Source organism: Drosophila innubila (genome assembly GCF_004354385.1).
Source record: "Drosophila innubila isolate TH190305 chromosome 2L unlocalized genomic scaffold, UK_Dinn_1.0 4_B_2L, whole genome shotgun sequence".
Classification (NCBI taxonomy): Eukaryota; Metazoa; Arthropoda; class Insecta; order Diptera; family Drosophilidae; genus Drosophila; species Drosophila innubila.
Window position 1 is genome coordinate 16,085,210 of NW_022995372.1, and position 16,446 is coordinate 16,101,655.

General features: G+C 32.6%; 5 protein-coding genes across 5 annotated transcripts; 1 reads left to right on the forward strand and 4 right to left on the reverse strand.

Annotated features, from left to right (window-relative positions):
• Window positions 1–283: 283 nt before the first annotated feature.
• LOC117782001 lies at window positions 284–1,688 on the reverse strand. The gene has a single exon (XM_034618904.1). It carries the CDS (start codon window positions 1,560–1,562, stop codon window positions 738–740), a length of 825 nt encoding a protein of 274 aa, XP_034474795.1. The 5' UTR covers window positions 1,563–1,688; the 3' UTR covers window positions 284–737.
• Window positions 1,689–2,091: 403 nt separating this feature from the next.
• On the forward strand, window positions 2,092–4,521 carry LOC117780593 (malate dehydrogenase, cytoplasmic). The gene is made up of 2 exons (XM_034617181.1): window positions 2,092–2,227; window positions 3,381–4,521. Exons 1-2 carry the CDS (start codon window positions 2,225–2,227, stop codon window positions 4,386–4,388), a joined length of 1,011 nt encoding a protein of 336 aa, XP_034473072.1. The 5' UTR covers window positions 2,092–2,224; the 3' UTR covers window positions 4,389–4,521.
• A 536-nt stretch (window positions 4,522–5,057) lies between these two features.
• LOC117780253 (ubiquitin thioesterase otubain-like) lies at window positions 5,058–6,340 on the reverse strand. The gene is given in 3 exon segments (XM_034616704.1): window positions 5,058–5,770; window positions 5,835–6,134; window positions 6,186–6,340. Coding segments are annotated over 3 exon segments (798 nt in total). The 5' UTR covers window positions 6,264–6,340; the 3' UTR covers window positions 5,058–5,350.
• A 549-nt stretch (window positions 6,341–6,889) lies between these two features.
• LOC117779883 lies at window positions 6,890–8,014 on the reverse strand (the record flags this gene model as incomplete). The annotated part of the gene is made up of 1 exon (XM_034616222.1): window positions 6,890–8,014. A coding segment is annotated over one exon (1,125 nt), but the record flags the coding sequence as incomplete, so codon positions are not given.
• A 1,402-nt stretch (window positions 8,015–9,416) lies between these two features.
• On the reverse strand, window positions 9,417–13,180 carry LOC117781006 (heart- and neural crest derivatives-expressed protein 2). The gene is made up of 4 exons (XM_034617709.1): window positions 12,935–13,180; window positions 12,042–12,235; window positions 11,720–11,863; window positions 9,417–9,556 (listed from the first exon to the last, which is right to left on the reverse strand). Exons 1-4 carry the CDS (start codon window positions 13,038–13,040, stop codon window positions 9,476–9,478), a joined length of 525 nt encoding a protein of 174 aa, XP_034473600.1. The 5' UTR covers window positions 13,041–13,180; the 3' UTR covers window positions 9,417–9,475.
• Between the last annotated feature and the right edge of the window lie 3,266 nt (window positions 13,181–16,446).

The following is a 16,446-nucleotide window of genomic DNA, read 5'->3' on the forward strand; positions in this document are numbered from 1 at the left end:
CAATTGAAGATCTGGTATCCAGCAAGGTCCCCAAGAACAACGCAAACTATAAAAACTTGAACTCAATGCCAGACCGGCTTACACAGATAGTTATAAATAATGGAAGTCAACCTTTGCCCTATTATATACAAAATTTGAGTATCGTGCGATCTTCCAACTTAAATGGAACTGGGGATTTCCTGGGAATGCTAACAAAAAATAAATTTTCAGAGCATCATTATAAATGATTTTCTTTGTTCAAAGCTATAACTTTAACATAGCTCAAGAGATCATTCAAAATACCTTTTTGTTAAGCAATAAAAATTCATTAGTTTAATTTTCATTTATACCGAAATATGCGTAAATCTATTAATATACATACTATATATTTACATAAGGTATGTACATTAAATAAGGTAAATCTAATGACATTCAATTAATATGTCTATATACAAGTAAACACAAATCTGTACATTATCTTATACAGACTTATAAATACCCAGCTATTCAAGTAATTGTTTTATAAAGAAAAAGTTTATTTGTTTTGTTTTTAAGTTAAATTCAAAGTATCTCATTATGTTTAAACTTGTAAAAATCGTAAGGAATTATAAATTTAAATAGAAAAAAAATTAGATTTATTGCAAAATAAAATAAGTTTTTTTCTATGTTAAAACAATTACTTGATCAGCTGTATACACTTATGCGTTTATATTTTTATGTATTAGCATATGTATATGTGTGTGGCAGTGCCCAAAAACTTAAATGTACATCATTTCCGCCATCGAGGACATTTTCTTGGGAATGTGCACCATAGTGTCGAAGTAGCTGGCCAATTCGCCAATGGTGACATCGTCGCAATTTCTTGGATTTGTTGCAGCATTGTTGCTGGCCTCCTGCGAGCATGAGAGTCTTGCACTTGTGCCAATTGAAGGTCGCTCGCGATCACGGTCACTCTCTTTTTGAGTTTCTGCTGTACTCTTTTGCCATATGGTGAAGTTTTTGGACAAGTGCCAGGTGTTGTCCACGATGGATTTCTTCGACTTTGATTCATCTAGTAGGACATTACATTCGCTGATTAGCTCACGAAAACTGCAAACGTTATTTATACTCGACTTGATGCTGACATTATTATTTCGAGATTTATGAAAATTTGTGCGACTTTTTTCATCTATATGTAATGGAATCATTCGACGATTATGGCTTCCAAAAGTACTTCTCGAATGTGCATTATCATTCACGACTCGCAAAATGGGTTCGCGTAATAGACTTTTCTTCGATAGCTGCAGTTGCTGCACTCCAGACAGACAACGCAGAGGATTCCCAATTTCAAAGTCATCTTCAGCGTCGTCTCCATTGTCTATTTTCTTGGTGTCGCAGGCATCGATGTTGTTGGTCGATTTTCGCCTCATTCGTCGCATTTTACAATGCACATGTTTTGAATTTGAAATGAATTCGCCAACAGCCACTGTGTTCAATGTAGTATTTGTGCTGTAAAATGGATTTCTATCACGCAATTTATTATGTTCACTTTTAGGTGTTATTTTTAGTTTATCCAAATCATCGGGCAGCTCCTCAGTAGACATCTTTTTCCTTTTTCAATAGTTTTATATTATTAACTTGTTTGTTTATTTGTTTTGTTTTGAATTGCCGTGTCAGCGATTATAAATAATATTATGCTTTTTGTTTTTGTTGTACTAGAAAATCAACTTTTATTCTATTTTTTATTATTTACTATTTTGATGCAAGTGTTGGTAAACGCACACTTTATTTTACTTATTTAGTGTTCTCAAACAATGACTCAATGTTTTGATACGAGTCGTTTCCACTTGGTAGCGTCAATTTTTCACTAAGAAAAATATCTTTTGTGGAGCTATCGGGAAATCGATTCTTCTGAAAAGTTTGTAGACGCATAGCGCACAATTTAAATTAAAAAGATGATCCATCATTAAAATGCAAACAAAATGTATTATTTTTAATAAATGACCTAAAAATTCTTACAAAAAATTTAAAAAATTCTATCTTTAATATTAAGAAAAATTTAAAAAAAAGTGAATATTCTTCAATGCAACCAATTTTGCAATTTGATTAAAATTTTACATGTTGCCAGATCGGATAATTTTGCATGCTGGCAACATTTGGACCGTGTGGCAACCACCCATGAACCGCATTGCGTCAATAAAAGCTGAGCGATTTAATAACAACTTGGAAGTTTCATTTCACATTTTGAGAGACCGCAACAGAAAAAATGGTGAGATAAACAAAATTGCTTTAAACTCTATAAAAATCCAAGTTTTCATTAACACTTACCCCAAACCTATAGTTCTCATGGAATTATGAACTTTTGCAGTTTGTTAAATTTGCATTGCAATCATAAATTCATATAACATTCATTTGACCTTTACTTTTTGGACAAATTATTACGACAAATCCAAATAAGAATATGTCTACTTTCATTTATTATATATCTCTAAAATAATTTGCATTCTATACGTATTTACTTAAATATTGCGATATTATAAAAAAAGGGTAAATGCAGCTCCAGAAATTTGATTGGCAGAATACAGTAAACACCGCTTAATTGTCGCCAAATTACATATGTATTTATATCAAAATATGTACATATATACAAATATGCATGCGGATTAACTTGTTTGTCGACACAATTTCCATAAAGTTGAGTTTATTTAATATATGAAAGTTCAATAATTACATAAACATTGTTCTTACATACTTACAGTAAGTCAAGTAATTAATTGACAGAGTTCAAAATAAAGCTGTAACTTAAACTGAACATTTACATTCCGATTGGAATAATATCCTTTAGACAAAATTATCGGGGTTTGAATTTCCACTATTTCTTCTTGGTTAACTTCGTTTTACTGTAAGAAGTAGAAAAATTTCTGACCCTTTCAAGTCGAGCTTAATTGAGACGTGTCAATCTGAGAAAGTATAAATTTCATTGTAACCAAATTATGATTTGAACTTTGCTATGCAGCAAGTTCTTTATCTCACCCGGTGGCAATTAAGGGGAAAGAAGAAGCAGCGCTGTGATTGCCTATTGTGCTTATCATGCCACTAGTGTGTCTGTGGCTGTGAATTTGAATGTGTTATGTGATTGCCAATTAGTGTAAAAGCTGCTCAGTGCAGGCGAACCCGAGAGAAAATTGCAGTGCAGTGTTTCTTTCATTTGCCCTTTTTAGCCCAGTAACCAATAGAAGGGGCGTATAAGTTTGCTGCAATGTATGTAACATACTGAATTTTCCTTTGGGAGCATCTCTCTAAATTATATGTATCCATGAGCATCATCAATATTCAAAACTAATTTTAGGTACAGGGCCTCTCACTGTCGAGCTTTCCCGATAGTTTCGTATCAGACTAATCGATTGCTTACATATTTTCAGGCTGAACCAATTCGTATCGTGGTTACTGGAGCTGCTGGCCAAATAGCTTACTCCCTGCTCTACATGATCGCCAGGGGAGAAGTTTTTGGCAAGGATCAGCCTCTGATTTTGCACTTGCTGGACATTCCACCCATGGTGGGCGTATTGGAGGGTGTCGTCATGGAGCTGGCTGACTGTGCATTGCCCCTGTTGCGTGAGGTTATTCCCACCACGGATCCTCTGGTTGGATTCAAGGATGTTTCAGCCGCGTTCCTTGTCGGTGCCATGCCCCGAAAAGAGGGAATGGAGCGCAAGGATTTGTTGTCCGCTAACGTGAAGATCTTCAAGGTGCAAGGTGAAGCTCTTGACAAGGTGGCCAAGAAGGATGTGAAAGTGCTTGTTGTTGGCAATCCGGCCAATACCAATGCGTTGGTTTGCGCCAACTACGCACCATCTATTCCACGGGAGAACTTCTCGGCTATGACACGCCTGGATCAGAATCGTGCAGCTTCACAGATTGCCACCAAATTGGGTGTCTCCATTAACCAAGTTAGCAACATTATCATCTGGGGCAATCATTCCTCCACGCAATACCCAGACGCTGCCCATGGCAAGGTTCTCATTAAAGATGACTGGAAATCAATTACCGCAGCTGTCGGCAATGATGCTTATCTGCAGGGTCAGTTTATTGAAACTGTTCAAAAACGTGGTGCAGCTGTTATTGGAGCTCGTAAAATGTCGTCGGCTATGTCGGCAGCCAAGGCCGCTTGCGATCACATGCACGATTGGTGGAACGGCACTGCCCCAGGCAAATTTGTCTCCATGGGCGTCTTCTCCGATGGCAGCTATGGATCGCCCGTCGGCGTGGTATTCTCATTCCCCGTGGAAATTAAGAACAAGCAATGGAAGATAGTCGAAGGCTTGACCATTAGTGATTTTGGTAAAACCAAATTGGGACTAACCAGCAAGGAATTGGAAGAGGAGAAAAATGAAGCCTTGTCCGTGTTAGACTCGGAATCAAAATTGTGAAGGAGCTTTTATCCCAATTGCACATTTTACATAACCGAACTTTTATTTTTGTTAGATATGCATTTATAGGCATTTCCCACATGGCAATAATATTTTGTATATAATATAAATAAAAAATAATCTTCAAACAGTACGAACGATTTATGCTTTTTAATTTATGTTTTCAACTGGAAACTGCGAATTTATATTAATACTGACGCACAAAATTAAAAAATTGAATTGATTGGCTAAAGACTCAAAAATTCGTTAATTTTACATTTTTAAGATGTATTCAAAATTAAATATAAGCTAACACTTTGGCTCCTGTATTTTTTATGTAACTATCCGGTGTTCATAAATATTATTTTTCGTCTGGAGACAAAATTATTGAATTACAAAAGACATATATCATTGAATTTTATTAGAATTATAATTACGAATATATTTTTATATTTAAAATGCCCGTGTTCCTAAGAGCTATCATATAAATTATATATACAATTGTTAAGTCATAAGCTACCACAAAGCATTTATTTACATGAAAATAAATATGTAGATGGTGTACGTTTTTGGGATTTGTGAAAAATTCTTTAAGCAATCCTTCTTTAAAAGATAATTCACGGAAAAACACCGTTGACTGTATAGTCTTCTTCCTTTATACTGATCCGGGCTTACGAATAATGGATTTGATTATTAAACGATTAACGACTTTTATTACCTATATAGTAACAAATACAGAATAGTTTTTGATAACAAATAAGTAAAGTAATTCAGCAGTCATTAATATGTTGCATAGATAAATGATAGATTTTGAAAATAAATTTTAAAAGACTATTTTTAAATCCTTTAGAACTATTTAGCTGTTGGGATACTTGACTGAAATTTATAAAATGAGCAGTATAAGTTATGAGTTGTTTAAAAAAGTATTATGTACTATAATTGCTTATATATTTTTTTTTATATCTTTATGAATGTGATGTTTCTCAATTAAAATTTGGATATAATATGTCATAGTGTCCTGGCCTATAAATAAGATAAACAGTTGGCTCAGATCCTTCAGGGAAATCGTGGGCTTTTACTTGAGAGCCTTCGCCTCTATCGAGGTATTCAACACGCACTCCAACCCCTATCGCTGTACAAAGTGCGATGATATGTATATGATCTGACTCCTTGTACATCGGTTCAACTTCTTGATGACGAAACTCTTCTATGGAGAAATCACCTTCAATAAAATTTTGATAAAAGTCTGCATCCTCCTGCAGCTTGCCTGATGTGATTAAACGGAGGTAAACTACAACATAATCTGAATAGCCCTGTTCATTAAATATTTTATGCAGTTCATTTTGAACTTTTGCAGATCCTTCGGGATTATCTGGACTAACACGCGTTATAACTTCCATAAACTGAAACGAAAAGCAGCCGATAAAATTGCATATTCTATAAGTAAGTACTACATTGAGAGCTCACAGTGTCATGAAAGTCCTCCAATGTGAAACTTGGGAAGCCAAGTTGAACAAGTTTTTCCTTAGAGGCCTCTGCAAGCTTCTTAAATGCTTGATAAGCATTGTTATTGGTGATTAAATATTCCAAATATGAATATGCAAATGCTCTGAAGAAACAGTTGCCGTCGGGACGAGTTCGTCGAATGAATTGATATTTTTTGGCCAACTCTTGAATCTTAGCGGTGAATATATCATCGCCATCATATTCGGCACGTAAACAAGTGAGCGGCAACTGTTCGCTGACAAGAGGCGTCGAATCACTAATCTAAAAGGCAACGCAAATCTTTAATAACTAAATTGCAAATTTTTTCTTTACTCACCTCTTTTCTATTTCACGCTGTTGTTGAATAATCAATTCGTCGCGATTGCCGTCATTATTTTCAAAAGACTCCATGTTTCTTAATAAAATGTAATTTTCCTTAAATGTCACAAAAAATTTGTTGTTTGTGCATCGAAAAAAATCATAATCATAAGGTTGCCCATCCGGTAAAAGTTTCCGATATGGTTTGAAATTTTGTACTTAAAAAATAAGTACATTTCCGATAATGGGTATTTTTAATTTATTTTACCCATTTTCGGATTTTTTTTTTGTGCTAGAACTTTTTTAATTTTTGCATTATTTTTTTCAGAATTTAGTTGATTTTTTTAAGTTATTTTTTTTTTTAAATTAAATTTTCTAACTTCTCTTTCACTTCAAACCTTTATTAAAATGTTTTCCTTAATTTTATCTAAATTCGATTTTTAAATTTTTATTAAAATATAAATATATTGCAAAGTTATTGCATTTTAAAATTTGCATTCAACAAAATTTAAATTTTCCAGCCATTTTTCGGATGCTTTCGGCCAGAAACAGCTATTTATTAATTGTCATAATAAGGGTATTCCACGTTTGATTTAAACGATGTATACTTTCAGCAAATTAGCTCCTCTCTTGTTTTTTTATTAAGTAATTTTATTTTACATTAATTAGATAACATATCTTATACCAATATATCTTATATATATTTTGTAAACTATGCCTTATGTGCTATTCGACATCGTGCCTGGAAATGGTAGTTCCAGCTGTGAATTACTTTTGAAGGGAACTGGTTGTAAGTGAATAAATTCAAATGGAAATGGTAGTTCATGGTATTTATTATCATATATTTGAGAATTCATGTCTGACGACGTTATATTGTTATCAGCCACAACAATATTAAGGCGAGAGTTACTCTCTAGGAATTTGATGGGTAGAAATTGGCTTTCAGATGTAGATTGCTCCATTGTGGGTGCAAAACTTTTAGGATGTTCAATACTTGCGTGTTGTTCTGTTGGTTGTTTTATACTCTGGGTTTCCTCATTGTGTGGGCTTTCAGATTTTTTAAATGGGCTCATCTTATTCGAATAAAAATACGATGGAAATCGGGGAGTTATAAAGCTAGGATAGTTTTCAGTGCCTGTTGTTTCTTCAATATCAGAATTAAATTGAACTGCATCACTATCCTTATAGTTTTTGGAATAAGTTTGTTCATATTTATATGGTTCTTGGTTGTGTATGTAGACTGGAACTTTTCGTTCCACTTCGACTTTATAGGGAACTGGAACTTTTCGTTCCACTTCGACTTTATAGGGTACTCGAATTTTCTTTTCAACGGTTACAGGCACTTTGATTTCAACCGGATATGGAACAGTTCTTAGAACAGGATATGGTTTGGGTACATGCACGATTTTTTCCATAACTCTTTCAACAATATATGGTTTGGGTATATGTACAGCTTTTGGTACTTGAACAATTTTTTCAATAATCTTTTCCACAGGCACATGTACTATTTTTTCAACCGTAACATTCACAATTTTCGGAACATGTACAATTTTTTCCACAATTTTTTCAATCGGAACGTGAACGATTTTTTCAACCTTATACGGCTTTGGCACGGTTTTTATGACTTCCTTGATATGGTTATGATGATGATGGTGATGATGGTGCTTCACTTTAATCTTAACAGGACTCTCCTGCTTTTGTTGTTCATCATCGCTCTGTACTCCCAATAATGTCTCTTCGTGGCTTTCGTAGCGCTCGGATGCCTGAGTCTGTCCATCTTCAGTTATTGGCTCATTAATATGTTCGTGGATTTCCTCAAATGTTTCGTAGATTTTTTCGTCATTACCTTGATTAAAGAATGCTTGTCGCTTTCCATGTTGAACTTGTTTTGCCTGATGAATAGTTGGTCGTTTTTTCTTCGGTCGCTTTTTTCGCACTTCATAATGTTCGCGCTTCGAGCGTGGATTTGACTCTATATTACTATATTCCCGATAATCAGTATGAATAGATTGTTTCTTCAAGTCCGCATTTGTTTTGTTACGATGGTTTGGAGAGTTATTTCTATCCTTAAGGCTGGAACTCGATTGTGTCTCCGTCGCAAGAATTAGCAATGGGATGATAAATACTGAAAAAACCTGAAATAATCCTTGTATGTTTTCAACTCTGTGGTGAATTGAAATAACCATTTTAAAACTCACCCATGCTCTCATATTAAAAAATTATCTTTGATGTCGATGCTACCGATTCCTCAACAGCAATGAATACCTGGATAATACGATGCGGCATTTATAAGCGCGTTCAAACCAATTATTTATAACAAAGTATTTGTATTTAATTTTATTATTTTTGCACATGTGTTTTTAAAGAGAAAATTGAAAATTACCTTAAAATTATGTAATGTGCAATCACTGGAATTCAAGTACAAAGTCAGGAAAAAAGAGTTTTTCTCTTTTACACCTGAAAACACACGATCGCGTGTCTTCAATATTTTGAATGCCCTGCTAAAAACCAAGAAGACGAAGAGCTTACACATTATGTACATATATTTGAACATATATACAAATTTATCTTTTTTAATCAGGCACGGTTGGATGCAATTTGATGTAATTTCTTTTGGTTTTTATTCCGGATATGTACAATCAATGCACCTCATACTTTACCGTTAAGTTTAAACGAAAATATTTCTGGTAATTACATGCAAAAGATTCAAACAAAAAGCAACACAGCTTTCCTAGATACAACTTGCATTCGATAGAAATTTACATAAGTATTCATGTTCTACAAAACCAATACCAAATCAATATTTTTGTAGTCCGAAAATATGTGCCAAAAATTTCTGTTATTTCAGATTTACTGATATTTCGTTTGATTCTTCTCAATAGCAATTGTCTTCCAAATCGGTAGTAATTTGTAGAACACACCTGATTAAGACGTCTATCGACTTTTAAATGAATAAGATTATAACAGTCCAGTTTCTACAAAATTTCACTGTCATTTTTTAGTTAAAAATAACACTTCGATTTTTACAAAGATACTTTTTTTTTTTGCATTTTCGAATGTGATTTAATCTGAAGTTATCTCATTTACTTCAGCGCTAAAAAAAAATACGAATAAATACAAACACAAATTTAGAGCTTAAAACATGATTATATTGACATTCCAGTTGGAAAATTTCATAAAGTTAGGAGAGCTCAAAGTTTTCTCTATTTTATTTTGTATTAAAAACTACAATCTGCATTATGTTTGAAATTTTATTCATGGAGTATTTTTAATTCTTATGTTTTAAGTAAATAAATTTAAAATATTTAATTTTGTTCAGGAACAAGCTCTGATGCCCAAACATCTTGTGGCCATCCCGTACGGCCCTTTGTTAGTATGCTAGCACTCTGCAAAGATAAAAGAGAATTTTTAATGTAAAATTCAAGGTGAAAAAAGTCGATGGGCCTGCAATCTAAGTGTATCTTTTGTGTGTGGAGTTCAAGAATTCTTTTTTCAAGCAGAATAAATGACTCACGCTTTCAAGTGGGGTAACAATGAAAATAACTCAGGGTTGCTTACCGGGTATCTCGTAGTCGATCACACCCGGCAGCAGCGTTCTAATTGTTCATTTCCGATTTAACGGAGAGCGATAGGTATTTCCAAAATTTAAAATAAACAAATACCTCTTTGTCTATATACAACTGTATTTATTTACAGTGTACATAATGTACAATGAATTCATCTACGAATACTACAAATACTTCGGCGAGTAAACATGCATTTTGTTTATCTTTCTGAAAAACACACCCAACATTTAATTATCTTGTTGTGATGTGAGTGTCAATTTGCTTTTAAAATGTAGTTCTTAGCTAGGAAGTTTTTATTTTATATAAAATCTCTTTGACAGCTTTTCCCTTATCCGTCGGCTTGAAATTCAAAAATAAAATGTTGTATTTATAGTTATTATATAATTTTAACTTTTTAATTTCGGATGTTTATCCTTATATATAATTTGAGCTTAATGCACGTATTATGTTTTAATTTTTATACCCTGCAAAAAACTTAGATTTTTAGCAGTTTAGATTTTCAGAAGATTTTTAGACCTGGATTAAGGGTATCTCGTAGTTGATCACCCAAAGGTTGCAGCAATTCCACTTGTTTCCATTTACGTCAAGTAGAATATAATTTTCTAAACACCAAACAAATTGACACTGCATCAGTGTAGTAAAAATAAATGGTTGGGGGTGTTTTTTTTTTTTTTAAGAGATAAACAGTAATTCTGTTTACATGAAAGTACTTGAATCTGAACACATGTACATACATAATTCAATGTACATTTGTTGTAAATACGTATACTTTCATACACCTTCAAAGTGTCTACAAATGTTGAGATGTTAGATAAAAGTAAATCTTTCAGTTTTCTGAACTAGATTAATATCGTTACAGATAATTTCTTAAAAAGGATTTATTTTATAGAACTTGTCGAGCCATTTTTCATGAAAATAACTTCTTTAAAACAATATAATCCGACTTGAATTCGATTTTATAGAGATGCCGTGAGGATTTAATGATTCTTTTAAAAATGTTTTTATGACAAATTAACGATATAGTGGCTGATTCTGATCAAAAGAATGCTTCTATATTAAATTTCAGTAGAAATAGAAGACAGTCTCAACATAGCCTTAATTTAAGCATTCTTTTGATCATGAATTTTGAGATTCGATGCTGTGAAGTCAATTGGTGTCTTGTCTATTCGAAGCACCCTTGAATATGATTTAAGTACAAAGAATTCCATATCGAATTGTCGTACTAATCCTTGACATCTTTTAGACAATGAAAATAACCAATGGATCCAATGCAATTTATAAAGGAAAATTCTTGTTTACTACTGATGATATGATATATGGATATTAAGTAATTTATTTATTTATTTAACAAAATCAACGCCAAACACGAGCAGCTTAAATTTGTTCAACATTTCAGATAGCCAGCAAATTTATAAGTCTGTTCAATACCCCCACCCATGTTTCCAGATATAAATAAGTATATTGCAGACACTTGACTATTTAATTGAGATATCTTGCAACTTCAGCTCAACTCTCACCCCCTTCTGTCAAAAACCATTTATTTATGTACGATATGCAATTGGGCCATGTGAAAATATTGTCGAACACCCGGTCTATAAAAATCCCTTAATGGATTGGGTGGTGGGAATGACTTAAATAGAATTTTCATGATTACCAGCCACGTGCATTGTACATTTAACATTGTACATTAGACCAAAAGACAAGTGTTTTTACCATTTGAGAGAGAATGAGGTTGTTACGGTTTATGTTAGAGATCGTAACAGATTCCGTAGTTTTCTCTGTTAGTCTTTTTAAAGAGTATATTTGTATATATTTTTTGCGCAAAAACTATTGGTATTATTTGAAATATTTACTATATTCAAATATGTATTACATTATTCCATTACATTAAAAAAATTTTTATACATTTTAAAAAAACTTTTGTATATTATTCAAAGCGTAAAATTTTAAAACAATTCTTTCGTTTGTACAGAAAATACATACCTCATTCCTTTGTTTTCTCTCATTGTAGACCTTACGATTTGACAGCTTTAATTCTGCCTGAAATCCACTTTTGGGATCCTGATCACCATCCAATACTTCTACCAAGTAGTTTATGTATAATATTGCCAACTTAAGGGTTTTAATCTGCGAAACATATATTAAAATGATTAATATTTTGATAAGAATTTTTCTCCAACTCTTTATAAGTATTAAATTTACATATTTTAATTTGCAAAAAAGAATTTTTTTAAATATTTATCTGGTTTATTATAGTATTTGACATTTATACATTTTTTCTTGTCTTAACCAATTAAAAATTTACCTTGGATAGCTTTGTGTCTGAAGGAACATTGGGAATTCTATCACGGAGGCAGGAAAATGCATTGTTTATACTTTGTGTACGCCTTCGTTCTTTTTTATTTGCAGTATTTCTCTTCTTAATAGTTCGCACAGTTGGAATGAAATTCAGATTATTAATGGGAGAGTATATATCATCCGGTACTTTCTTGTCTGCATCTGCAAAAAAAAAACCGAAATACCCACAGACAAGATTATTAGGATTATAAGGCCGGAAAGCAACTAAGAATTGGAGGAGTTGTAGTACTATAATACAGATGTGAGTATAAGCAATCCCACTAAAAAGTCCACTGGGGCCAATTGATCAAAAACTCATTTTCTTTTTTAAATGTTCTTCCAGAAACATATTCAAGTTGGTGATTTAAACCATTTACACCTCAAAAATTTCACAAAATCTTTAAAATTTTCCAATAATTACTTATAAATTCTAATAAAAAGTTTTTCCTTTACAAAATCTATATAAAATGTAAATTTCACTTATGTTTAAAGCACTTTATAAATACATATTTGGGAGTAGAGCCATGAATTTTAATGCAAATCATTTTGATATCATACGTTAATTTTCAATAGTTTTAATCAGTGGAATTTTTTTGGTAATGCGTCGGCAAAATCACACAATATTATTTGGTACATCTTGAGGCAATTTCAACACGCTGTTCAGCTAACTAAATGTGAAATAACATCTTTTTAAAGATCTTCAGAAATTTTGAAGTACTTCAATTTTTAACAAACCACCAGAAGCACTAATTATATACGCGTCCAAATATTGTTTACATCAAAGCACATATTTTAATTGGTTTATTTTGCCACATGATGTTAAAAGAAAGTTTATATTTAGTCCATGAGTTAAACACCTACAGCTTAAACCATTGATATCCGCAATTGTTGCGATATTCGGATAGGTAGGATTATAATAATACGAAGATGATTCCCGGCACACAGCACTTGTCGTATATTTCGACATTTCACTCTTAAAATCGTAACTAAAGAATTTTCCGTTTTATACCAGGGAAAAATATTTGCAACTGTGTAATGACTAAATTTTAAAACGGATCAACGCGAATAGCACACATTTTAGACAATTTATCTCATTACCGGCTCAACAATAACTAAATTCAATTGAAGTAGAATACTTTCGGATTTAATTGTGTTCTACGAAAACTGAATATTAACCACACCAATGCACGAAAACACCCTGACAAGAAATAGCCAATGGCAAGTTTTCTGTTCTTGTAAAAGTTCGACCAATAGGAAGCCATGGTGAGAATTTCACACAGCATACTCACACATGTTGAGATATGCGGTCATGAAGACAAAGATATTTTACACATTGCCTGCATGCCAAGGGCGTACCCAGGAGGGATCAGAGGGGCTTCCCCTCTTTCATGCATATGAAAAAATTTTTAGCCACCAAAATTTGTATTTAAAACCGTGGACAAAAACGAACATAATCTTTAAAATTCAATTTATTTGTAAATAAAGATCATTAAATAGCTTGTTGTCGCTAAATTGTTGTTTTGACACAATTTTAATATTTATTAAATTCGACTCTTATTTTTATTATTATAACAACAATGAAAAATAATAATATTGTTCAAAATAATAATAGTTTCTAAATAAATGGATGTATTGGAAGATCTTATGGAAGTAAAATGAAGTAAAATAGCCATTTAGTTAAACATTTTCTGAATAATTTTGAGCCCCTTCGCGCAAAGCTGACTACGCGCATGAAGCTTACTTATTAATGTATATGTATGTGTTTCTTTATAGTATCTGTAGCAATTGTTGAAAGTGGTAAACAAAATGATGTTTCCATTAGACTTTGACCTATTATCCATTAAATAGATTAAAAGGGATCCCATTAAAATGTGCAAAGAGGGAATTCTTCGATTCGTTTGAGGATGTGTTTTCGCTAATTTAATACTGAAATTAATTAAGAATGCGGTGACATATCCTTCTGTTTTAGGTGTTTAAATATCTAACCATAGAAAGAAGCAACTTTGTTGAAATGTATGAAAGAGATAAAAGTACCATTAAATGTAGAAATTTGTTTTATACCGTTAATAGACAAATAAAATCGTCTATCTGTCTGTTTGTCCGTCTAGCTATGTATATCTGAAAGACTAAAAAGCTGTAAGCACCGTGCACATTTGCATGTTTCTGTTCCTGATAATTGTTTGGGATTCGAGAATTGACCACTCATAGGTTATCTGTGTCCAGTATTTGTTCATGGGATAATCTTAGCCTCGCGAAACAGAATCGTTGACAAGTCAATGACACTTAATAGGAATAGAATGATACAGATTAAACCTGTTATCAAAAACTCCAGTACCTGTTTCATTTACATATGCTCTGCTTGAAAATTTTACTCTTGATAAATTATTTTATTATTATTATTTTTGACTAAACTAACATTCTAGTTAAACATCTCCAAGATAGTTAATCGACTTGTTCCAATTACTGCTGTGGGATACATGAGCTCTGTGCAAATTCAAATTAGAAGTCAACATGTTCTGATTGGATGTGTACACTAGCAAGTGAGTGATGGTATGAATGTTTGTGTGTGTATTAAAATTATCATTTAAGTTGTCTTCCATGTGCTTAATTTCAAAACGAGAACCAATATTGGTTTCTTATCAATTTAACATTCTGGATTTCCGATGTGATTTCGTGAATATTGTTACATAAGCATTTAAATAATCCAGTTGGAAAGACAATGACCAATGACACCATAATCGATGCTAAAGGTATTTATGCCCAATGGCAAATTTGTTGTTCAAATTTAAAACTAATTTAATAAAGAACAGCATATTCAAGTGAGTGAGTGAGTATGCAATAATAAACTACTTAAACATATATTCCTTGGGAAACAGAAATATTTTACATTAAATTCTTTGTTGAACAGTCTGTTTTATAACACAAGATTTCCGACTGGGCATGCTTATATCAAGATGCGTTCGTACATAGTATGTATGTATGCGTGTATGCCCGTGTAGAACACTGACCATTTTTACACTGACCGCTCTCTTCTCTAGCCGGCCCTGGCGTAAACTTGATTCAGAGCTTCATTTCAGCTGTTAGGCTGATGTCAGAGTGCGCGCGAGAAGCGATGCGATGCGAGAAGCGATAATATTGCGTGCGATGAGCAAAGCGATTAGATGTCAGAGTGAAAGCTTTGCATGAAGCGAGTTGCATTGCTCTATTTTAGTTATTAATGTGGGCTTGATGGATTCTGACGAGGAATTTTTCTGTTCGAGCGCAACTCTTAATTTTGTGCTAAACAAAAAGAGAAGTGTCCACCCACTCAACAGCGATAGAAATGAAAAAGGAGAGTTTTGTAATTTATACAATGATTTACGAAAGCATCCAGAAAAGTTTTTTAACTATACGCGAATGTCAATTTCAACTTTTGACTATATATTAAATAAAATTGGCAGTAGACTGGAGAAGCGTTGGTCAAATTTTGTAAAACATCCGATACTCCCTTGCCAGAAATTAATAATAACCTTGAGGTAAGATTTTTAACAGTTAATAATATTTTTATTTATTTATATTTATATTAATACATATTGAAATAAAAGAATATTTATATTGAAAATGAAATAAAGTGTTGTTTATAATGTAAGTGAAGTATACTTAAATAATAGCATTAATTGTCAAAGGAATAATTAAATACAATTTTTTGAATTTCCATTCTACATAACAATTTTTTTTTTGCATCCATTTTGCGAACATGTGGTAATAAACTAAAAAAAAAAGCTTCGTCTTCATCTCTATCGTTTTGGTTATTAATTTTTTCTTGCATTAAGCTTAATTTCTTTTGCTCAATAGCCAACAACTCTTTAGCCGGGTTGAACTTTGTCTGTTTTTTTTTTGGCTGATAATTAATTTCTTCTTCGGAAAGAAGCTCACTTATTTCCTCAGATATAATTATATCTTCTTCACCTTCATTCATCGAGGACTCTGAAGGAAATCCTGAGCATGAAACCTCCAATGATAGTTCCTTTAAATTTCCGACTGACTTCCGTGGCTTCATTTGGTCCTTTAGAAATAACAATGAATTAAAGTGTGGCCAAGTTGTATATTTGGAATACTGCTCCTCTGAAATTCCACAGTCTCCAGATTTTGCAACTGGAATTTTTTTCAATTCATTACGGAATTGGTCACGAATATTTTTCCACTTCTTCTTTAAGCAGTCCTCTGTAATAAAAATTATATTTATTTAATTACAGATTTTTAGCTACTGGGGCATCTTTTGTATCATTGGGCTATTCATTCAAAATTGGAAGGACTACCATTTCAGTTCTAGTAAAAGAAACCGTAATTGCTCTTTGGGAGGAACTACAACCACTGCATATGCCCCAGCCTAC

Excerpts from the sequence above, each read along its gene's own strand:
- LOC117782001 (XM_034618904.1), bottom strand. The coding sequence starts at position 1,562 with ATGTCTACTGAGGAGCTGCCCGATGATTTGGATAAACTAAAAATAACA.
- LOC117781006 (XM_034617709.1), bottom strand. The coding sequence starts at position 13,040 with ATGTCGAAATATACGACAAGTGCTGTGTGCCGGGAATCATCTTCGTAT. Across the intron at positions 11,864-12,041 it reads CAGACACAAAGCTATCCAAG|ATTAAAACCCTTAAGTTGGC; the intron begins GTAAATTTTTAA and ends TATGTTTCGCAG. Across the intron at positions 9,557-11,719 it reads AGAGAAAACAAAGGAATGAG|AGTGCTAGCATACTAACAAA; the intron begins GTATGTATTTTC and ends TTATCTTTGCAG.